This window comes from Phyllobates terribilis, unplaced genomic scaffold, assembly GCF_046119375.1.
Source record: "Phyllobates terribilis strain yellow unplaced genomic scaffold, ASM4611937v1 Scaffold_1__5_contigs__length_1240528914, whole genome shotgun sequence".
In the NCBI taxonomy this organism is placed as follows: Eukaryota; Metazoa; Chordata; class Amphibia; order Anura; family Dendrobatidae; genus Phyllobates; species Phyllobates terribilis.
Genome location: NW_027362761.1, coordinates 17,132,096 through 17,157,450, shown reverse-complemented (window position 1 = coordinate 17,157,450; position 25,355 = coordinate 17,132,096). Strand labels below are relative to the sequence as shown.

Genomic DNA, 25,355 nt, shown 5'->3' with positions numbered 1-25,355 from the left:
GCCCAGGGATCTGCCAAGAGTACGCAGACCCTGGGAGGAAGCAGCAGGAAGAGGACGCGTGGCCCGAGGGCCGGGCGATGAGTGAGTCGGAGTCCCTGCTGGGGAGAGAAGGAAGGGAAGCATGCAGGGACACCGGCGCTACACAAACCCTCAAAATAAACAGTGAAATTCCAGTTTGTGAGGTAGCAAAACACGAAAAATGCCAAGGGGGTTAATACTTTCACAAGCCACACCCACATGACAGTCTGTCAATGTAGCATGGCTTTAAACAGCTTGTTGGTTACCACCCATTTGCTTATTGCCATGTATGTGTCATGGCTCGGGGGGATTCGATCCGGTGACCTGCTGCTTCGTGGTCATTTCTTCTGCCTGTTGAGCTATGGCTCTTTTCGTCCCCTGGTCAAATGCTGATTCTTCTTTTGTCCTTATTCTTCCTTGGTTTGCACTTTTCCAGGTGTTTTCCATTTTCCCATTTTGGTTTACCCTATAACGTTCTGGGTGATGATTTATATAGTATCCCTACTCTGCATTTCCATGCTGGCCTTATTTCTTGTTTGACGTATATTTAGGAGTTCCAGCTCTTTATCTTAGGCTTTTACCTTGCTGGGTAAACTCCATTTATATTCTTGCAGTAATTTGGTTTGCTTTTCCTTTTATCACTGTTAGGTTCTTGGGAGGTCTTACTTGTTTCTTTTACTTTTACTACTCCTTAACCTTCACTCTTTCACCTTATTTGAATTAGTCGTACTTTCTCACCTTGGGTTCTCGTATCTATCGTCACACTTTACTTTCCTCTTGTTGGTAGTGTATTGCGGCTTCACTTATAGTTGCTCAGGAGGTACGAGAAAATGCTTGAAGGCCTTTTAGGGAGCCGGGTCCGTGGTGGAGGTTTTTTGTTGCGCAGCTAGGGTCTTTCTAGTCTGTATAGGGACAAGTTTTATGTAGGTGTGGCGTTTCCGTGGTGTGAACACGTTCAATATGATGAGGTCACTTGACCATTACTAAGGCTGTGTTTGCATTAAAGCACTTGAAAGGATTCAATACAGTCCTAGGAGACCTCCAAGTTACACGTCTTTTCTGGGCAAATGGAGGCTATGCAGTTTTTTGTAGTCTTGGCTAATCCATTCACCGCAAATCAAAGGTTTGGGAAAAATTTAAGAAAGCTGGCAAATTCGAATTTCAAAAGATTCTCATCTCTAGTTCCTACATTTTGCACTATCTCTAGTATATATCTTGCAAGTAATCACAAAACAAGATTAGCATAATGTTTTATCTGGGCAATTTACATCCTTTTGACTGTTCTTCACCAGCTTGTGGCAGGGTCAGCCCAAGAACCAAAAAGTAGAAATCAAATGTAAATAAGTATACACAATGCATACAATACATCTGCATTTCTTTTATTTTGAAGGAGACTGCTATTTATGCGCAAGCATGCCTAAGCAACTTCAGTTATCAATACTGTAAAGGTTGGTAGCCATGCACTCACGTATTTAAATTGAAGGAAAAATAGCAGATATCTAAGAGATACTGAGAAAGAACAGCATTTTACACTGGTGGTACAAACCTTGATTTAGCGCCATCTATGTACAATCTGGTAAGCTTGGTATAGTATGTTTCTTTACACTTATCCCCAGTTCTTCTTTTGACCACTGCATTTTTCCAGATCTCCCACTTCAATCATTTTGCAGGAGTCTACTGCCCGCTATGACAATATGGCTTATAAAGCTGATCAAAACATATATTATTTACTGCTTTTCATAAAGCAATAAAATCAATATTGAACAAAATTAAGTTCAATCTATTGGTTCAGTCCTTCAAAACACTCCCAGTTTCTAGTGTGACCCATTTTCCTGTGTTTTTTCTTTTCATTGTTACGCCACCAAAAGTCCACAAAGGTTAGAGCACAGTAAAACCGTAACATAAATTTAGCATAATATAGTTTTCAGACTAAACTGTAGGACCATTCTTTCCACATTGAGTAGAGATGATTTTCAACCCATATAGGTGTGGTGCAGTAGCTGTGGGCGAGGTACTAGTCTCTTATGCTCTGGCACGTTATAGTAATGTGGGGGTTCTGGCTGGGTGTGTGGACTTGTGCTGTGTGGGCACTATGCCTGTCCAGGCCGCATGTAACCAATGTTGCTGGTTTGTCAGGACCAGGTGCTTTACAGTGTAATGAGAGAGACCACCATTTAAAAATAAATGTTTTACTGAACGTGAACTTGGTAGGGATTGTATACTGGAGATAGAGGGTATACAATCTTATGAATGTTTCTGTAGCATCGGCGTCTCTGCCTCCTGTCGGGCAGAGACGCCGTTCCCCTCACCGCCGCGGTCCTGGTCCGGCGTCTTCCGGCTCCCCTGCTGCTGTGGCGCGCACTGCGCGCAGCTTCCCGGGCACTGTGCATAGGGCGCGCGCTCCCTCCCTCTTAAAGGGGCCGTGCGCGCCGTCCTAAAGAGTCCCCGGCCAATGGCCGGAGGACTTCTCCTATATAAGGCATCTCCTCCAAAATAGAGGTGCCTGTGCAAGGTTGTTGTGCTGTGTGCTAACACTTGCTTCAGCCCTCAGGTCCCGCTGCCTGTCAGTCCTGCCCGCCAGTCTGTCTAACAGTCCAGCCTGCCAGCCTGTCTACAGTCCAGCCCACCAGTCTGTCTATAGTTCTGCCCGCCAGTCTGCCAGTTACCTGCCGTGCCCGCCAGCCTGTCTACCTGGAGCACCTGTGAGTTACCTGCCGAGCCTACCAGTCTGCCTACCCGGAGCACCTGCCAGTTACCTGTCGTGCCCGCCAACCCACCAACCCGGAGCACCTGCCAAGTAACCTGTCGTGCCCGCCTGCTTGCCTTTCTGGAGCACCTGCCAAGTAACCTGTCTTGTCCACCTGCTTGCCTACCCGGAGCACCCGTCTGGCTATCTGCCGAACCAGCCTGTTTGTCTTCCCGGTCCACCTGTCAGCCTTCCTGCCGTGCTCATCCGCAGTACCAGTCAGCTCCTGTCATCTGACCCGTGGGAGTCGCCTGCTCTCACACAAGGTCGGTCCCAAAGTGGCACCTGGTTCACCTGCCTGGTCCCTTCCTGGTTCACGGAGTCAACTAAGCCACGGTGTGACCTGGGTCGGGCCGAGTAGGCACTTAGTCACGCCCCTCTGGTCCCTCTTTGCACCGAAGCACAGAAGTTCCATCACCCGGACCCGTAACAGTTTCCTTCACAGCCCGGAGCATTTTCAACAATTCCTTCCGCTTTATTCTCTTTACTTGTCCTCTGCATTCACTGTTCCTCACTGCTTCACCACAACCCAGCTCAACATTACAGTTCTGTTTAGCAAGAGTCCTTTACTCAACTCACAGTTCTGCATTTTCTTTCCCCATAGACGAGCTATGGTGCCAGTATGGCTGAGACTTATCTTCTCTAATGCTGGGCACTCTACTCGTCTCACGTACTCTGTCCTGTCCAGGCCCATTACCTTCAGGAGTTCTAAACTCTTCTCCCAGGACACATCTCCGGTAAATCACTCTGTCTCTGTCACTTCTGCTACTGATCTCGCTATCCCTTTTCTCTGGTCTCCACTCACCAAACAATGCGGCACTGCTAACATTGGACCTTAGGTCCTTTTCTAAGCACTCCAGGCCCTATCTGACTCACTACAGGATACTGTCTCTCCCCCTTCAACTTATCTCCTCCCACTCTGGGCTAGTCCCACACTTAACTCTAACTGTCCCTGTTACAAATTTGTTGCTGGGCAGAATACAGCTTTGTCTACAACAACACAAATCATTATACATACAATCATCATTAACGCATATCACTATTTACATTACAAAATATAACATTACACATGTTCTTCAAGGGGGAACGTGGGCAATATATCCATCTTCTTACATAGGTTTAATAAAAAAAAGGACTATTTAACTACTAAAAGTGTATTTTGGCCATTTAATTTTGGATCGGTGTTAGTCTGACATCTGGCACCCCCATCTTCTATTAGCTCCCACGGCGGCTGGATATCAACATTGCACAGAGCTGAACAGCTCTGGTACTTTCAAGTCAAATGCGGCTGCCAGAGGTAATAACAGCTGATTGGTTTGGGAGTCAGGTGTCTGGCCCTCACTGATCCGATATTGATATTCTATTCTAAATAGATGCACCGATGACCTCTTTAAGTGCTGTTGAATAGAGAGTACATGGACACACAGTATAGTACAGTACAGTATAGTATAAACTACATAAGCAAGCGTAATAATTACACTGGCTACATAGCATCTACGGATGTCAATTGCATTTACTTACGATTTTAAGTAGCAAGTGCACATCTCTCAGGGCTCCCATACATCCAAAGAAAGTTATTATAAACATAAGCATTCCTACCACTATTAATAAGATGGCAGGATCCGCAGTAAGGGAATCGACAACACCTAAAAAGTACAGTAATTGTATTTAGTGAGTTGTTTAAAGTTTTTAGTCAGGATCACTTATATGAACATTTCCTCCCTAACAATATGCATGTATATATAGAGCAGCGGCTGTAACCGCACCCCTGGCACCGACTGACAGCCGGCCCTGATGCTGATCCTGCTGTCAGTCAGTGCTGGGGGTGCGGTTACAGCCGCTGCTCTCTATACACAGAAACCGTGCCGGCGCCATCCCTATGACTGGAAGCCGAACGCTGCTGGGAGGCATACAGTTCATTTCCTCCTGGCAGCGGGGCTCTAAGTGCAAGCGCCAGGCAGGCTCAGAATGCTATTAACCTGCAGATTAACTCCGTATCCGCAGGTTAATAGCGTTTTTTCCCTTTAAAACATTCCTTTTCTTATTTAGCAGCTGAGAGGTTACATTTTTGGCCTATTCCTCCAGTAACAATAGCTGTACCCACTATTTAGAAAAGAAACTGTGCATTTACACTAAATGATTGCAAGTGTGCTCATACTGTATCTAGCTCTTGTCTCACCCAAGCGAACACCGCCATCTGCTGGTCAAAGGCAAAAGTGAAAGTAAAGGAAGAATTACCGTTGGAACTTAATACAGCGATTCTATTTTCCGGGAGGAAGAGTTTAAAGGGAACCTGTCATATCACTTCTACAAGCTAAACTGTTCCCAGGTTCTTGTTAGTGATGCAATGTGCATCACTAACATGCTTTTCCCATGCAAATCTGTGCTATTGTCAGTTGCTAAAATCACTTTGTGTACTTATAACTTACTTGCTCGTTCAGTCATAGGGGTGTTCTTTCCTTTATTCAGTCATGCTGGTTGCTGCCCACTCAATTTGAATGTTAATCCCTCGCTTGCACACTTTTAATGTCTTACCCTGCTTTCTGAGGGTGCTTGTCACATTGCGCTAGCGCAGGTAATGTGTCACGGTGATTCGCGCTTGGGCATGGGATCCTGCACATGCGCCATGACGCGCGGCTCCCTGTCAGTGAAGCTGACATTTTTTTTTTACACTTTTTGCATGCTTCAATACAGTGCCGGCGCACCCGGGCAAGTGCCGTGGCCCTGAGCAGGCGGGGGGCCCATTCGCCGTCGGGCACCCCGCCGCGCTATGGCACCCTTGAGCGGAGGAGAGCAGTGCCAGCGCCCGCTTGCTTAGGGCCCCGGCACAATACTTACCTCTCCCCGTGCCTCCGCAGCAGGTCCAGTGTCTTTCGCGGCTGCTGCACTGTGACGTCTCAGGTCAGAGGGTGAGGTGACGTCTTTCTAGTGCGCCCTCTCCTGAGCCGTCACAGCGCAGAGCAGGAAGACGCTGGCGACGCTGGAGTCCAGAGCAACGGCAGCGATGAGAGCAGCGGCAGCAGGTGAGAAGTGAGGTATTTTTTTTTTTCTATGTATGGAGGCATGGGGCATTATAAGGGAGAGGGGAGAGGTGACATCCTGCATGGGGCATTAAAAGGGGGAGGGGGAGATGACATCCTGCATGGGGCATTAAAAGGGGTGTGTGACATCCTGCATGGGGCATTATAAGGGAGGGGGGGTGACATCCTAAGACAATGACCCTAAGCACACAGCTAAAATAACAAAGGAGTGGCTTCAGAACAACTCTGTGACCATTCTTGACTGGCCCAGCCAGAGACCTGACCTAAACCCGATTGAGCATCTCTGGAGACACCTGAAAATGGCTGTCCACCAACGTTCACCATCCAACCTGACAGAACTGGAGAGGATCTGCAAGGAAGAATGGCAGAGTATCCCCAAATCCAGGTGTGAAAAACTTGTTGCATCATTGCCAAGAAGACTCATGGCTGTACTAGCTGAAAGGGTGCTTCCACTCAATACCGAGCAAAGGGTCTGAGTACTTATGACCATGTGATATTTCAGTTTTTCTTTTTTAATAAATTTGCAAAAATTTCTACATTTCTGTTTTTTTCAGTCAAGATGGGGTGCAGAGTGTACTTTAATGAGAAAAAAAAAAATTAACTTTTTAGAATTTACCAAATGGCTGCAATGAAACAAAGAGTGAAAAATTTAAAGGGGTCTGAATACTTTCCGTACCCACTGTATATGGAATATGGTCCCCATATACCGCCCATGCCGCCCCTCCATCCAGTGTATATACCCCTCCATCTTTGGTATATGCCCCCCCCCATCCATCCTGGGTATATGCCCCCCATCCATCCTGGGTATATGCCTTCCCCCCATTCATCCTGGGTATATGACCCCCCATCAATCCTGGGTATATGCCTTCCCCCCATTCATCCTGGGTATATGACCCCCCATCAATCCTGGGTATATACCTCCCCATCCATCCTGGGTATTTGCCCCTCCATTCTTGGTATAAGCCCCTCCATTCTGGGTACATGCCCCTCCATCCTGGGTATATGCCCCTCCATCCTGGGTATATGCACCTCCATCCTGGGTATATGCACCTCCATCCTACCATCCTGGCCTGGGTAGGTATATGCCCCTCCATCCTGGATAGGTATATGGCCCCTCCATCCTGAATAGGTATATGGCCCCTCCATCCTGGGTAGGTATATGGCCCCTCCATCCTGGGTAGGTATATGGCCCCTCCATCCTGGGTAGGTATATGGCCCCTCCATCCTGGGTAGGTATATGGCCCCTCCATCCTGGGTAGGTATATGGCACTTTCCTGGGTAGGTATATGGCACTATCCTGGATAGGTATATGCCCCCATCCTGGGTATATGCTCCCATATATTCAATGCAAAGAAAAAAAAACAATAAACGCTTCTACTCACCTTCCACGCTCCCACGCAGCGCTGTGTCTGTGTGCTCTGAAGATGTCGGCGGTGAGTGGTGATAACAGCTGACAGGCTGAGATCACCGCACCCCGCCACCGCCGCAGCCACCGCAGACACTCACCCGGACCTCCGCTCCCAGGCAGTTCCTCCTCGGCAGCTCCTGTCACGGCATGCACTAGCTGAGCATTGCATGCGATGACAGGAGGAATGTGCAGCTCGCAGCTTAGACTGTTCCACAAAGATGGCCACGATCTCCTCCCACGGCTGCGACCTGGACAGCCCAGGTGGCGTGCCCAGTTCGCAGCTAGAGGCAGAAGGAGCGGCCTCTAATGTTGGAGATAGGGTCAGTGACCGACTCCTGTCTCTTATGGCCAGGACTGCTGTAAGTGAGGTGTGTAAGAGTGCTGCTTAGCTTCTTACACACCCCCAAATAAAAATGGCAGCCCCCAGTGGTCAATGTAAATATGAATAACTAAAAAACAAATAAAGTTGTACATTTAATTTTGTATTAAAAATAATTGATTACATAATCAATAATTATTAATACAAAATTTTACATTGTGGCACCTTTCCTTGATTTTTTGAGTTTTTACCCAGATGCTGAAGAATCTTATAGGAACTAATTAACTTTAATGAGGCTAGTCCATATTTTGGACCACAGGAAAACCCAAATAAATATCCCTATGACAAGAGTAAACAGAGCCTCAGGTCCATGCAGAATTTCAGTCTTATAGGTTGAGGTTACACGACAACTTTGACTGTCACACGCAAATCACGGTAAAAGTCTCTGTGTAGCCCTAGTCTTAATGCCAACAATAAATAAGTAATATCTGGGGGGTAATATTAGTATATTATATTATGTAATATTATGTATGTTATATTATTATGTATATTATGTAATATTAGTAAGCAGTTATATTAGTAAAGTGATATTAGAAAATATTTGAAACACAAATTTCTTTTGAAAGCAAGTAAATAATAATGTAGCATATTGTGCCTATACATAGGTTCAATATTAGACTGGGATGCCAAGGGCCCGTCAATAACATTGACTCTTCATACAAATATTACATTACCCTCATTCACAAATTTACGTATGCTACTATACAGTGATAAACTGGGGAGTTTGTTAAATCAATAATCAGATGCTGCCTTTGTCTGCTTGCAGGTAATCAAGTTTATTGTGCTAACTGCTGTTCATATAAGGGGTGGGTGGTCCACACTTGCAAAGGATTCCACCGGGGGATTCACCTGTTCTGTGGGCTAGTTCGAGCCTGCATTGGTTTACACATTCGCATACCGGAAACTAAAGACACTGACCTGTCTCTTTACATAGTTTAGCATAGAATCCTACTGCAATCAGTAGTCCACTGGCCACCTGGAAGAGAGTTAGATTATGTCAATGCATAAAACCATCTTGTCTGTCATGTTTCACATTCTAAGTTCTTATATTACACTAAGATTTTTACATTTCTAATAAACACTTAAAGCGATCCTCCAGTTTTCCATTAAAATCACATGGGAAATTTCTAGTTAAAGCACTTGATGACCTCCATTTGTAAGCCTTCTGCCATGAGTGTTGATTTCTGGTTTCCTCAGAATTCTGGTTCTAATTGGCACCAACTTCTCAAACTGCCCTATGAGCACTGTTTTTGGTAGTCTGAGATAGACCCCCTGCTCTGGGATTGGCTAGAACTGCTGACAATTTCAGGTGAATCATGAGATGATAGGAATCAGCAAATCTGCAGCACAAGGACTCAAAAAGAGGGCACCAGAAATGTTATTTATATTTTCCTCATGACATGGTAAGTTTATATGAAGAACCAGAGGGTTGCTTGGCTTTGACAATCCATTTATATTAAAATGATCCCATAACAATAGACCATAGGTTGTAATAAGGAACCAGTAGCAAATTAATGTTCTTTGCAGTGCCACCACAGGTGAAATGAAGTATTACACTGTTCCCATTGAAGCCATCAGTATATTGCGTGGGAATTGTACAATAAGGCTATGTGCCCACGATGCAGAAATGCTGCAGATTTTTTACGCTTCTCCCTGGCAGGAAAAACACATGCGGATTTTACATGCGTTTTTCCCGCCAGGTAGAAGCGTTTGTGAAGCGTTCTTCACATGCATTTCTGCATGCGGGTTATCAAGCGCTTTTCCAGGCGATTTTAGCATCACTTGTAAAGTGCTTGACAACTTGTTCACACTATATAAATCCATACAACCGGCATATATAATGTAACCAAGTAATAGTTAAAAAAAAGAATAAGAATGGTAAAAAATAAAGATTATACTTACCTTCCGATGTCCTCCCGGTGTTTTCTCTGCTGCGTCCGGTGTCTTTGGCGGCTCGCGGTGGTGTGAAGGACCTGTGGTGACGTCATTGAGTCATGAGACAGGTCACATGACTCAATGACGTCATGGCCGGTCCTTCACAACACCGCGACCCATACAGCAGACCAGACGGAGCGGAGAAAACACCGGGAGGACATCGGAAGGTAAGTATAATCTTTATTTTTTATTTTAAATTCTTTTTTTTACAGTTTCTATGGTACCAGAGTCTGGATGAGAGTCTCATCTTCTCCAGACCCGGGTACCATCCGCACATAGAAACGCGTAATATCCTTGTGTACAAATGTGCTGACACAGATAATATGCGTTTCAGTGCAAGTCAATGGCGGCAATTCCACTGCGTGTCCGCAAAATTAATGGACATGCGTATTTTTCCGCAATGATAATCCGCAGCAGAAATTTCCGCATCATGTGCACAGAACATGCGGATTATCATTGGGGACCATGGGGCACGTATTACCAAGCGTTTTTTTTACCGTTTTCGCTTCGGAAATGCTTGAAAAACGCATAGTGGGCATGCAGCCTAAGGCTACATTCACACATCCTTCTGATTTTTTTTCTCAGACAGCAAACAGACCCATTGAGTATGTATTATGCTGATCCTCAAAATTGAATAAAAAAATTAACCTCTAAGGGTATGTGCCCACGATGCAGAAATGAAGCAGAAAACTTCTGCAGCATTTCTGCATGTTCTTGGCAGTCAAAAACACTTGCGCATTCTACACGCGTTTTTGACGCGTTTTTACATGCGGATTTGACTTGCGTTTTTCAAGTGCATTGGGACCTCAAATCCGCATGCGGAAACGCACAAATAATGGACATGCTGCGGATTTTTTCGCAAGGAAAATCCGCTGTGGAAAATTCCGCAGCATGTGCACAGAACATGCGGATTATCATTGGGGATCATAGGGCACAGATTACCAAGCGTTTTTAAAGCGTTTCTGCTGCAGAAATTCCGCATCAAAAACGCTTAAAAAACGCATAGTGGGCACACAGCCTAAGTGTCATGGATCTCACACTTGGATTTGTGATTTTCACAGAATAGATCCATGAAACTCAATGTGCTCATGTGCCATCAGTTAAAAAAAAAACGGGCACAACGTGGACATTTCACACAGATGCATGAACGTAGCATAAAGGAGATATAGAACATTCACAAAACGAATAAATATTCCAGTTATCTCTGAGTCAGAGGATCAACACTACACAAATAGCAGCATAGGGCGTAAAGATACAGTACATAGTTCCAGGCATAGCACATTGCGAACAATGGTATGATAAGACAGACAGGAGGAAATAGCAGATATCAATGGAATGAACGCAGGATAACTACAAATTATTCAGTGAAATGTAATGACCCATATAAATTAATGCATATCAAATGCAAATATACCCATGTTGTATACAAAGCAGGTATTGACAGGAGATAGACTATGAAATATATTCCCCAAGGAGATAGGCCCCGTCCAGAGGCGTCTATTAGCAGCAGTTTACCCCAGTCTGTTGGCTGATTCAAGAGTGCATGTTTATAGGGGAGTCGAAAAAGTAGATGAATTCCCAGCATAAGGGTCAGCGTGAAAGGTAGAAACACCTAAATGCTTTGAAATTGTAAGTATTCCACATCTGCAATTAAAGGGGTATTCCCATCTCCAAGATCCCATCCCAATATGTAGTAGATGTAATATTAATAATAATATTAGCAAATACCTCCAATTAGAAATGTAGTATAGTTCGTCTGATTCGCTATGTCACTTACCCCATGTGCGGGGCATTGTAGTAGCTTAGGTATCCATGGTTACAGCCACTCACATTGTGAACATTAATTAAAGGGGTATTCCCATCTCCAAGATCCTATCCCAATATGTAGTAGGTGTAATAATAATATTATTAGCAAATATCTCCAATTAGAAATGTAGTATAGTATTTTTGATTCGCTATGTCTCTTTCCTCGTGTGCAGGTGACGCGCCCCCTGGGCCGTGGGGTACTCGGCAGCCGGGCCTCCGGTTGCTGGGGGATATCACGGTAGCTGGCCCGGTCCGTGACCCAGGGTGGTCAGTAAAAAGGGGGATATCTATAAGGGATTTAAGTGTTCGTGACGCCACCTGTGGAATGCGGCTAAGGGGTGCCGCCGCTGCGAAGCAGTCCTCTGGAGCTGGTGTTACGGCAGCAGGGATGGTGTGGCTCTCCACAGGTAGAGCTAGCTCCAGGGCAGCGTGGGGTGTAATGGATGGTGGTGCAGAAGAGAGACGGCAGGACGGTCCCGGAGGAAAGACGGACACTCACACGGGGGTAAGCTTCAGTACCTTTACTGGTGATGCTGCAGGCACGGTCCAGGGTACTCCAGGCGAAGGGCGCACTTTTGGACTCTCCCCAGTGAGCGGGTATAGGGCCTCCTGATCCATTGCTTTACTCACTAAGCTTCTGGCCTGCCTGGAACTAGGCCTAGCTTGGTTACTGTCTCTCTTTGCACCTGTTGACCTGGTGGTAGGGCCTTCTCATGGAGATCACTCTCCCTGGATGCTGGGACCTCCGTGACTCCTAGCCCTGGTACTGTAATCAGCGTTTGGTGAACCTGGGACCTGTAGTCCTCCAGGGGTTCAGGTGGTTCCTACTAGGTGTAAATATCCCTGTAGGTGCGGACCCGGTGTCCGGTATATATCTCGGGGTGAGCCTGGTATGCTCCTCTGCCCCCTCGCTACTTCTTCCTTCTCCTCTCACCTTCGGCCCACTCAAGGCCCTCACTAGGCCTTCACACGTGCTGTAGGCCTTGGCTCGCCTAAGCACAGCAGCCAGCGCGCTGCCTCTTCGCTGCTCTCTGAGCGTCAGCACGCTCTCAGACCCTCTCTCCGTCTGACTCTAAACTCTACCTGAAACTGACTGGCTCCACCCTCCCTATATATCCCTAACGGGCTCCCTCTGCTGGTCTGAGGTGGTAGGGTGGAGGTGTGTGAATGTGTGAGGGCCTCTTGTGGAGAAGTCCATCCATGCACCCTTCTGGGTTCTGTGGCACCAATGCGCAGCAGGGCGCCACACAGGTATTGCAGGACCTTAGGTATCCATGGTTACGTCCACTGATAAAGTAACAGCTAGCTGCTAGTGGTCATAACCGTGGATAAGGTCCTGTATTGCCTGCACATGAGGTAAGTGGCATAGTGAATCAAAAAAACTATACTACATTTCTAATTGTAGGTATTTGCTAATATTATTATTATTACACCTACTACATATTGGGATAGGATCTTTGAGATGGGAATACCCCTTTAATTGTTAGTGGTTGTAACCATGGATTTCTTAACTATTCCAATGCCCTCAACATGGAGTAAGTGAAATACTAAATCAGAGGAACTATACTACATCTCCAAATGGAGGTATTAGTTAATATTATTATTTCACCTACTACATATTGGGATAGGATCTTGGAGATGGGAATACCCAGTTAAATAGACATTCACATGAATAATGACAACGCTAATGTTATATATTACAACTACTACCAGCACACGTGCTGAAGACCGGATTTACACTTAAATGCATAATAGAGGGTCATGCACACAGAACCTTTAATTTTTAACTCTGGAAAGGAGTAAATAAATGTATGTACTCACCCAAAAAATATAGCAGGAAACAAATAAGGAATACTTCACCACCTGGCTGGTCCTCATTATTTCAGTGGTCAATGATCTCTGATCCTCGGTCTGGTAGCCTTTCGGTAAAACGTAGTGCGGTGGTATACAGAGGCATTGTACTAGTGTGTGAGCAAGGGAGGAGTGAGGAAATCTCCAGGCTTGTATGATCTTGTCACGTATGCAGCATTTATCCCCTCTGCTACATGCTCTGCTTTGCAACTCAATAGTTCCTTGTTTGGTTTACATTCATAAAAATTATGCACGTACATCATTATATAATGCCGCCTTATAAAATATAAAATGTATATTTATAATAACACCAACATGAAGACTATTAAGCTATCCCTTCCTGTGTGGGGACGTGGCATGAAACTTTAAGAAGTGTGAAGAGTTTAGCAAAGGTTTGTAGCACATGGGACCCTGAGTTTTTTACAGAGATACCTTTCCGGATAAATATAAGGCTGCTTTCACTAACAGCATTTTGCACTTTTCTGAGCACCCTTACTTATTGCAGACAGACGTTACATGAATTTCTAGAGGAAAAGCATGAAACGCTCTACATACCGAGTACTGTGGATTGTGGCATTGTTGGGTCAATGGCATTTTTTTTAAACACACATTGCTGTGTTGCTGCTTTTTTTTCTTGGCTTTTGCCATATGCTTCTCTACAGGTCGTGAAAAATGCTAAAGGACATTACAAATGTAAAAAAACAACAAGTGCTGCAAAAACACTAGAAATTTCTGATTTAAAAACACTGGAAATAAAGTGTGTGTAAAAAGCCCTTACGATTTTGATGAAAACTGGAAGATAATAAGGGTCTAATCTGGGGGGAAAAAAACGAAAAGTAAAGCAAAGAATATGCTCACCTTCAAGCATAATCGCTGTAATCGATGGAGAAATTGGCTGCTGCAGATCCACAGAAGATACCATGTGCAAAAGGAGAAAGTGGAGATAAATCCGCACTGCCAATAGTGAAAGATGCTGTGAAGGTATCAACGCGTTTCGAAGCACACCTGCTTCTTTATCAGGACAAATCACAGAAGCCTGACAGGTTCATTTTAGTGCTCTGGGTGGGACAAAGCACTTTACGCCTAATTTGTATATTGCGAATATCATGGATTTCTTTTGATTCAAGCAATGGATAGCAGATATAAAGATACCAATGCGTTTATTTTTCAGTGACCTACATGCACAAACAGTTTAGGGTGGCTGACAAATTCTAAACAACTGTTCTGACAAAAACTATTAAACAGCTGTGTTCCTATAACTTATCTAAAATCAACTGAACACCTTATTTATAGAAATGGAAAAAAGAATCCACACCAGCTAGTGAGAAACCTGAAACTAGGAGCAGGTTGTTCTTATCCTATGTGTAACTTAAAGGGGTATTCCCATCTCCAAGATCCTATCCCAATATGTAGTAGGTGTAATAATAATAATATTAGCAAATACCTCCAATTAGAAATGTAGTATAGTTTTTTCTGATTCGCTATGCCACTTACCTCATGTGCAGACAATACAGGATCTTATGTATCCATGGTTATGACCACTAGCAGCTAGCTAACTGTCGCTTTATCAGCGGACGTAACCATGGATACCTAAGGTCCTGCAATGCCCTGCACATGAGGAAAGAGACCTAGCGAATCAAAAATACTATACTACATTTCTAATTGGAGGTATTTGCTAATATTATTATTACACCTACTATATATTGGGATAGGATCTTGGAGATGGGAATACCCCTTTAATGGAAAAAAAATCCGGATTGAAGCCTGAAATCGCCACATTATTAACTAAATGCATGATTCCATGCCCTGGTGTCCTTAGCCTGAAAACACTCTCTGTTTTTACCTGCTGATCATTATTTTTGGATACTTTTCCCTATGCTTAGAACATTTCTGGTAGATAGAAACGTCTTTCCAAACAGCCACAGTCCTATTATAATGATTAGGAGAGATTCTTCTTACATTGCCAAGGGCTATTGCTGTCATACCGATAGCATTAATGTTACAACGTAATGCTTTGTCTTTATCATCAGGAAAGGGAAACACGTCTAAACAAGCCAGGCTTACATTTCAATGTCATCAGTCTATGCAGTATATATTTCCTCATGCATATTGTGTAAAGTAACATAATCTGCATTTATCTGGAATATTGTAAGACATATGAAGTACAGGAAATACTGGCAGAACATGAAGTGATCATTTCAAATCCGAATCCTAGATAAATATGGGTGCCCAGGCAGGAAACCTAGCTTCGTTCAGAGCAAACACCAGCTAACATATTTTTACATGGTATTATTATTTTTATTGCCATCTTTTCAGTGGATTTCATAGGAGGTCTTAATTTTGAATATAAAAAGTTTTCACAGACAAACTAAAACTAATATTTGATATGCTACTCGGTTGAATTGGGTGAGTCCAGGTCCTGAGACATTTCCTGTATCGTTTGGGATGAGATCGGTTCGTTTTACATTGCTATCCTGGAGCAGTTTCTGGTGGCAACCGCTGATGGCTTCAAAATGGTATTTGCAAAGCATGGAACCAGAATAAACAGAAGTGTGGTCGCACATATCCAAGGTGATCCAAAGCTAGTCAGATTAGATTAAAGATAAAAACATGAAAGAACGAATTCCAATTCTGTGCTCCTTTAGATCAGAGGTAATCAGTTTTCTTCCAAGCAACAATTGTTGAGATGTGCTTTTTCCTTTAAGAAGTTGCTCAGAACACATGAACCAATATGAAGAGCCACGCTTCAGTGAGACAAGTAGAGTGGCATTAGCCACACAGATTGTTTCATGGTATAACTACAGTTATGGCCGAAAGTATTTCTCCCAGAAAATTATTGCAAATACACATGTATTGTTATATACATTGTTTATTTCCTTTGTATTTATGTCCTTTGTGTGTATTGGTAAAACACAAAGAACAGAGAAAAAGGCAAATTCGACATCATTTCACACAAAACCCCAAAAATCAGCCAGAAAAAAATGTTGGCACCTTTCCAAAAATGTGGATAAACAACTTTGTTTCAAGCTTGTGATGTTTGTTCAAACTCACCTGTGGCAAGTAACAGGTGTGGGCAATATGAAAATCACACCTGAAACCAGATAAAAAAGGCAGAAATTGACTCAATCTTTGCATTGTGTGTCTGTGTGTGACATACTAAGCATGGAGAACAGAAAACAGGAGAAGAGAACTGTCTGAAAACTTGCCAAAATTGTTGAAGAATATCAACAATCTCAAGGTTAAGAGTCCTTCTCTAGAGATCTTGATGTTCTTTTGTCCACGGTGTGAAACATAATCAAGAAGTTTACAACCCATGGCACTGGACGTGGACTGCAGAGAAAAAAATGATGAAAGGTTGCAACGCAGGATAGTCCGGATGGTGGATAAACAGCCCCAATCAAGTTACAAAGAAATTCAAGCTGTCCTGCAGGCTTAGGGTGCATCAGTGTCAGTGTGAACTGTCCATTGACATTTGAGTGAAATTAAACGCTATGGCAGAACACCCAGGAGGACTCCACTGCTGACACAGATACATAAAAAAGCTAGACTGCAGTTTGCCAATATGTATATGAGTAAGTCAAAATCATTCCTGGAAAGTATCTTGTGGACAAATGAAACAAAGATAGAGCTTTTTGGTAAAGCACATCATTCTACTGTTTACCAAAAACGAAATGGTGCCTAAAAGAAAAGAACACAGTACCTACAGTAAAATATGGTTGAGGTTCAAAGATGTTTGGGGTTGCTTTGCTGCCTCTGGCACTGGGTGCCTTGACTGTGTGCAAGGCACAATGAAATCTGAAGATTACCAATGGATTTTGGGTCTCAATGTAGTGCCCAGTGTCAGAAAGCTGGGGTTGCATCCTAGGTCATGGGTCTTCCAGTAGGACAATGACCCCAAACATACTTCAACAAGCACCCAGAAATGAATGGAAACAAAGTGCTGGAGAGCTCTGAAGTGGCCAGCAATGAGTCTGCATCTAAATCCCATTGAACACCCGTGGAGAGATCTTAAAATTGCTGTTGGGAGAAGGTGCCCTTCAAATATGAGAGACCTGGAACAGTTTGCAAAAGAAGAGTGGTCCAAAATTCCAGCTGAGAGGTGTAAGAAGCTTGGTGATGGTTATGGGGAGCGATTGATTGCAGTTATTTATTCCAAAGGGTGTGCAACCAAATATTAAGTTGAGAGTGCCAACAATTTTGTTCAGCCCATTGTTGGAGTTGTGTGTGAAATTATGTCCAATTTGTCTTTTTTTCTATTTTTTTGCATTGTTCCAATACAAACAAAGTAAATAAACATGAGTATAACAAAACATGTGTAAGTGCAATAATTCTGGGAGAAATACTTCATTTTCTGGAACAATTTCAAAGGGCCAACACTTTCGGCTGTGTGACTGTATGTTATGCAGCACCCCATAAGCTCCTGCAACCCTCTAACCTCCTGCACTGGATGTAACGCCGAGTATATCTGTAGCACCCTGAGGATTCGGCTGCTACAGGGGTATTGCACCTCAAGCCAGAGGTGTGGTATTCCACTCCCGGGTAAGGATGGAGTGTGGAACTGAGCTCAGTAGGCTGCATGCACTACATACATCCCATTTCCGGGGGACAGACCAATGGTACTCCCACCAGAGAAATGTGCAGGTACGACAGCGTCTGTCCCTGGCTGGAGTGGGAGGGGGGTGGAACATCCCAGTAGTGTAGGGGCAGATAGGGGGAGCAGTCTGGGTAATGCTAGGAGCTCATTGGGTGCTGGTCACCTGAGCTCACACATAGAGGGAGTATATAAGGTGGGAACCATCTTAGAACAGGGTCTTTTGTAGAGGTTTGGTCCGACAAGCAGAGCAGCTCAGCCAGCTCCAAGGCCAAGAGAGTGAGAGAGAGGAGAAAAGAAGGACCCAGAGGGGGAGAAGAGGGAACTCCAAGAACCCAAAATTAGACCAGAGGGTGAAGAGTTGGCACAAGGGTACCGGATCCCAAGCTGGTGGAGGGCACTAATCCTTAGCCAGAGACCGGAGGTCGTGGGCAGGATCTGCCACGACCACCCACTAAATCCACCCGGAAGGCAAACCAAGAATAGGGTCAGGGAACCCAGAGACAAGGGTTTTACCAACAAGAGGCCCGAGGGAGCCGGACTTAGGTGGATCCCTGGTGGGGAAGGCCAGAGAGAAGGACAAGTCAGAAAGGGAGCTCAGGAACACGCTCCAGAATCACCTGGGGGTTGGCCGAGTCCAGGACCTGGTGGACGCAGCACGGCTCGGGCGGTCACTCAAGGCCGGAGTGACCAACACAAAAGCAGTAAGTAAAAACCCTGAACTGCACAGCCCGACTCTGAGTTTCATTACCATCCTCACTGCACCTCCACAACCACCATCCTCTGCAACTGACCCCCTGAGGCTATACCCCTCCCGTTGGGGGTTATACTACCTGAGCTGCACACACACCACCAGCCTCAGCGGACCCTGCTGCAGCGGCGGCCGTAGTGACCGCAAATCAACGGGTGGCGTAGTCGACACTAAAGAACATCCAGTAACATCTGTAGGACTGCCACACACTGAGCTTGACACCCTGGGCACGGACCGGGTCACCGCCACTCGGAGACTACAACCCCCATCTGATCCGGCTCCGGGTATCCCCCAAACAACACTGGCCCAGGGGGCGCGTCATATCATTTAGGCCAGAGGCACACTACTGTATAACACGGCCGAGTGCTATGCGATAAAACATCGCATAGAACTCGACCCAGTGTTATTCTATGGGCCAACTCAGATCATCGTTTAATTTCTCATGCGTATTCTGCATGCATGCAAAATCACAGCATGCTGCCATTGTACGCATATATCACGCGAGACTCGCCAATACAAGCCTATGGGTGCGAAGAAGAGTCGGACTGCACTCGCATGTCAGCTCAGTGCTGTCCTATATACGGCGAGTCAGGCCATGGAGGAGATAGAGAAATTACTTTTTCTGTCTCCTCCGCACCTGTGCTGCGATCCTCTCATGCTAGATAATCGCAGCACAGAAGCATGACACTCGGCTCCGGCTCGCAGCAGACCAGGAGCCGAGGGTCAATAGCATATCGCATCCGATGCTCTCGCATTGCATGCCATACGCTGATGTGACGCCGGCCTTACTGACTGGCAGAGTTCTTTTAAGGTATATATATGCAAACTGATGACATAAAACCAAGCTTTTTCAAATGCAATGGGAGAAATGCCAATTGAAATGCACCAGAATTCTGTCTAAAACTAACGTGATAGTCCAATGAAAACAAGTTATCATCACCTATCCAGAGAATCGGTAATAACTTACTGATTGTTGGGTACCACAACGCTTGGACCATTAGATTCGGGAATTTTTATCCTCGACAAGGAACTTTTATCCTCATTACAAAATGGAGTGGCAGATTGGATGCCAAACCACCACTCCATTCATTCTCTGTGGAGCTGCTGGATAAAGCTGAACGTAACACTTGGCAGCATCATAGAAAAGGAATAGAGTGGCGATAGAGCATGTACACTGCCGCTCCATTCTAACGGGGATAAAAGTTCCCCGTTATGCTAATTGGTAGGGGTGCCACCAATCAACAGGTTTTCACCTACCTTCTTTAAGCCCGTAATATGGCATATGACTTTAGAAAGTGTCTAGAAAATGGGGCATAGCTGAGTGTAAAGTACACCAAATTTATTTAAGGTGTGCTCCACTTTTGTCTCAAAAAAGTGCATAAAAACAACTAGCAGCTAGTATAAACTAGAGATTCTAAAAAGTGCACAAAATTTATCATCCAGCACAGAGGATTTGATGCATTTTAGGACTATCTAGTCAACATTTAAGCTATCCGACTTTCACACAAAATGAATAAATTTGCCTTAGTGCTCGTTCAGATGTCCATTTTATTCACGTAAGAGAAAAACGGTTCTAGTTTCGTCAGTGCTTTGGTTCAGAATCTCATCGGATTTTCATCACTGTGTCATCTGAGATTGGTCTGATTTTCATCAGTTTTTTCAGATGTGAAAATAAAGTTTCTCTACCTTCTCCTATCTAGCAGTCCATGGAAAACAAGCAGCACTCGGATGGCATCCCAATGCTGTCCGATTTTTTCACAGACACACAGACTTGTATTGCCAAGTTAAACTGACACTCGGATCAATATCGGACGCCTCCGTGATTTTGTGCAGACTACTTGGTCCATGTGAACAGTTTTATAGACTATATTAGTTATATTAGTTATGAGTTATGACTGCTATCTGTGAAAAACACAGATATAACTTGCAGGCCCGGCGTCAGCACCCGGCGCACCCGGGCAAGTGCCCGGGGCCCTGAGCAGTCGGGGGAGCCCACTCGCTGTCGGCGTCGGGCACCCCAATGCGCTATGGGACCCGTGAGTGGAGGAGAGCGGTGCCAGCGCCCGCGCCCGCCCCCCATCCTCGCTTGCTCAGGGCCTCGGCACAATACTTACCTCTCCCCGTGCCTCCGCAGGAGGTCCTGCATCTTCCGCGGCTGCTGCACTGTGACGTCTCAGGTCAGAGGGCGCGATGACGTCTTTCTATCGCGCCCTCTACTGAGCAGTTATAGCGCAGAGTGGGAAGACGGCGTCGCGGCTGAGGAGTCCGGAGCAGCAGCAGCAGGTGAGGAGAGGTGAGGTGAGTATTTTATTTTTTAATTTTTTTTATGTATGGAGGCTTGGGGCATTATATGGGGCACCTGCATGGGGCATTATATGGGGGCCCAGGAGGCATGGGGCATTATATGGGGGCCGAGCCAGCATGGGGCATTATATGGGGGCCCAGGAGCCATGGGGCATTATATGGGGGCCCAGGAGGCATGGGGCATTATATGGGGGCCCAGCCTGCATGGGGCATTATATGGGGGCCCAGCCTGCATGGGGCATTATATGGGGGCCCAGGAGGCATGGGGCATTATATGGGGGAACAGCCTGCATGGTGCATTATATGGGGGCCAGTATTCTGTATGGAGCATTATATGGCGGCCAGTATTCTGTATGGAGCATTATATGGGGGCCAGTATTCTGTATGGAGCGTTATATGGGGCCAGTATTCTGTATGGAGCGTTATATGGGGACCAGTATCCAGTATGGAGCGTTAGATGGGGGCCAGTATCCTGTATGGAGCATTATAAGGGGGCCAGTATTCTGCATGGAGCATTATATGGGGTCCATTATTCTGTATGGAGCAATATATGGGGCCCATAATACTGTATGGAGGACTTAGTGGTGCCCATAATACTGTATGGAGGACTTAGTGGTGCCCATAATACTGTATGGAGGACTATGTGGTGCCCCATAATACTGTATGGAGGACTTAGTGGTGCCCATAATACTGTAAGGAGGACTATACTGTCCGGTCTGCATTCTGCATTGAGAGAATTCGCCGGTTTCTGAGCTATTGTAGAATTTACAATAGATATCACTCATGTAATGCAAGAAATGAAATCTTTGGCATTGTACTATATATATATATATATATATATATATATATATATATATATTCTCTGCGGTATCCATCCATCATGAATCGTGATATGTGTTAAAGGGAACCACTGAGACTCTTTCGCCCAGGGCCCACAAAAACCTGGAGCCGGCCCTGAAAACTTGTACACGAAAAATGGCGGTCCAAATGAGCCCTTTTGTTATGCACACGCCCGGGCTAAGCGGCGTGTGCGTGTGATTGGTAGTGATTCCACTGGACCGTGCCGGAGAGTGAATGCCTGGAGGGGCGTGACTAAGTATTCACCCGATCCGACCAGGGTCGCACGACGGCATACGACGCCAGTGCACCAAGGAGGAACCGAGCAGAGGGACCAGGTGCTACTCCAGGACAGACCCCGGACACGGCTGTTGACCCACACAGGGGAATACAGGAACAGGCTGGTAGGCTGGCACACAGACTGGAGGGTATAGGCAGGCACGACTGGTATGCAGGCAGGCGGGTATGCAGGCAGGGGGGTAAAGGCAAGCACAGCTAGAGTGCAGACAGGGAGGCACTAGCAGGTAGGAACACAGGCGGGATAGGACCCAGTACACACCGGGACTCAGGAACAATACAGGCAGAGGGTTACAGGCAAGCACAGCTAGAGTGCAGACAAGGCTGAGCAGGGAGGACAGGGCTCTGTTCACACGGAACAGACAGGAAGGGAAAGACAGAGCCAGATACTCACACAGTACTTGCAGAGACAACAAGCAGGAGTTAGGTACGAGTTCAGACTCTGCAGAAAAAGGAAGGGAACGGACATAGAGGCAAAACAGGTAAAGGACAGGAGAGAGTTCAGACTGGAACTGAGTGTACGGAGGAGACCGACACTGCAGAGGGATACAGGAGCGGGTCTGGGAATACGGCCCCCAGAGAGGCGGAACGAACAGGCAAGGAGCGTGTTCAGACAGGACAGACCAGACGCAGGAGCGGGTCTAGGAAATCGGCCACTAGAAGGCGGAACGAACAGGCAAGGAGCGTGTTCAGACAGGACAGACCAGACACAGGAGCGGGTCTAGGAAATCGGCCACTAGAAGGCGAGAGGAACAGGCTAGGAGCGTGTTCAGACAGGACAGACAAGAGAACACAGAAAGGAGTCAGTTCAGACACGGGAGCTGATACCGCAAAGCAGGAGACATACAGGACTCAGTTCAGACACGGGAGCTGATACCGCAAAGCAGGAGACATACAGGACACAGTTCAGACACGGGAGCTGATACCGCAAAGCAGGAGACATACAGGACTCAGTTCAGACACGGGAACTGATACAAAAAGCAGGAGACAAGAGACGGGACCTGGCACCTTCAGAGTGCAAGCACACACTGAAGGAAACACTATGCTCAGGCAGGGATAGAAGGGAGCTGCTGAGCTATATACCAAGTGACAGACAGCAATAGGCTGAGGACGCACAAGGGGTGTGACCCACAGCAGGTACAAAAGGCAGGAAGTGATCGGGCGCCGCCCTTAAGCAGCAGAAACAGACACAAACAGACAGCATGGAGGGAAGCCAGAGAGACATTCTGGACAGGAGATCAAGTGCGCCCTCTTGCACAGTGGGAGATGGACCACCATGCAAGGACGCCGCCAGGTATGTTACACCTTTTAGTGTATTTTTCTTTAAAGTAGTTGTCAGGGACATGTATAGAATTTGGAAGGAACTGAAACATACTAAATCCTATCAGTGACAGCATGGTGGCTGAGTGGTTAGCACTTAGCACTGTTGCTTTGCAGCGCTGAGATAAAATCCCACCAAGGACAACATCTACAAGGAGTTTGTATGTTCTCCCCATGTTTGTGTTGTCTTCTGCCAAGGACTCCTTTTTCCGGCCAAACGCCAAAGACATACTGATAGGGAATTTAGATTGTGAGCCCTAATGGGGACAGTGCCGATAATGTCTGTAAAGCGCTGTGGAATATGATAGTGCTACAGTGCTGGCCAAAAGTATTGGCATCCCTGTAATTCTGTCGGATAATACTCAGTTTCTTCCTGAAAATGATTGCAATCACAAATTCTTTGGTATTATTCTCTTCATTTAATTTGTTTTCAAAGAAAAAACACAAAAAGAATTGTCCTAAAGCCAAATTGGATATAATTCCACACCAAACCTAAAAAAGGGGGTGGACAAAAGTATTGGCACCCTTTGAAAAATCATGTGATGCTTCTCTAATTCGTGTAATTAACAGCATCTGTAACTTACCTGTGGCATCTAACAGGTGTTGGAAATAACTAAATCACACTTGCAGCCAGTCAACATGGATTAAAGTTGACTCAACCTCTGTCCTGTGTCCTTGTGTGTACCACATTGAGCATGGAGAAAAGAAACAAGACCAAAGAACTGTCTGAGGACTTGAGAAACCAAATTGTGAGGAAGCATGAGCAATCTCAAGGCTACAAGTCCATCTCCAAAGACCTAAATGTTCCTGTGTCTTCCGTGCGCAGTGTCATCAAGAAGTTTAAAGCCCATGGCACTGTGGCTAACCTCCCTAGATGTGGACGGAAAAGAAAAATTGACGAGAGATTTCAACGCAAGATTGTGCGGATGGTGGATAAAGAACCTCGACTAACATCCAAACAAGTTCAAGTTGCCCTGCAGTCTGAGGGTACAACAGTGTCAACCCGTACTATCCGTTGGCGTCTGAATGAAAAGGGACTGTATGGTAGGATACCCAGGAAGACCCCACTTCTTACCCCGAGACATAAAAAAGCCAGGCTGGAGTTTGCCAAAACTTACCTGAGAAAGCCTAAAATGTTTTGGAAGAATGTTCTCTGGTCAGATAAGACAAAAGTAGAGCTTTTTGGGAAAAAGCATCAACATAGAGTGTACAGGAAAAAAAAAAGAGGCATTCAAAGAAAAGAACACGGTCCCTACAGTCAAACATGGCGGAGGTTCCCTGATGTTTTGGGGTTGCTTTGCTGCCTCTGGCACTGGACTGCTTGACCGTGTGCATGGCATTATGAAGTCTGAAGACTACCAACAAATTTTGCAGCATAATATAGGGCCCAGTGTGAGAAAGCTGGGTCTCCCTCAGAGGTCATGGGTCTTCCAGCAGGACAATGACCCAAAACACACTTCCAAAAGCACTATAAAATGGTTTGAGAGAAAGCACTGGAGACTTCTAAGGTGGCCAGCAATGAGTTCAGACCTGAATCCCATAGAACACCTGTGGAGAGATCTCAAAATGGCAATTTGGAGAAGGCACCCTTCAAATATCAGGGACCTGGAGCAGTTTGCCAAAGAAGAATGGTCTACAATTCCAGCAGGACATTGTAAGAAACTCATTGATGGTTACCGGAAGCGGTTGTTCACAGTTATTTTGGCTAAAGGTTGTGCAACCAAGTATTAGGCTGAGGGTGCCAATACTTTTGTCTGGCCCATTTTTGGAGTTTTGTGTGAAATGATCAATGATTTGATTTTTGCTTCATTCTCTTTTGTGTTTTTTCCTTGCGAGCAAATTAAATGAAGATAATAATACCAAAGAATTTGTGATTGCAATCATTTTCAGGAAGAAACTGAGTATTATCTGACAGAATTGCAGGGGTGCCAATACTTTTGGCCAGCACTGTATATAAACAAGCATAATAAATAACAGGGTGTAATTTACTCACTGTTAGGATTCCACTCTCCTAGCATTCATCACATGATGAGCACCAGGTCACATGCCGACTGCTTTCTCTTTCTGCTTC

The 25,355-nt window shown here is 45.4% G+C and overlaps 1 protein-coding gene across 2 annotated transcripts in view; it reads right to left on the bottom strand.

The window, feature by feature from the left end:
- LOC141172165 (tetraspanin-33-like) overlaps positions 1–13,383 on the bottom strand; it is a 47,805-nt gene extending 34,422 nt beyond the window's left edge. The window contains exons 1-3 of one of the 2 annotated variants that reach the window (XM_073656108.1): positions 13,155–13,383; positions 8,511–8,568; positions 4,286–4,410 (exon numbers count right to left, since the gene is read on the bottom strand). In XM_073656108.1, the coding sequence (XP_073512209.1) occupies positions 4,286–4,410; positions 8,511–8,568; positions 13,155–13,211 (240 nt within the window). In that variant the 5' untranslated portion in view covers positions 13,212–13,383. The remainder of the gene's footprint in view (positions 1–4,285; positions 4,411–8,510; positions 8,569–13,154) is intronic. The other variant, XM_073656196.1, reaches the window with a different exon arrangement.
- Positions 13,384–25,355: the final 11,972 nt, after the last annotated feature.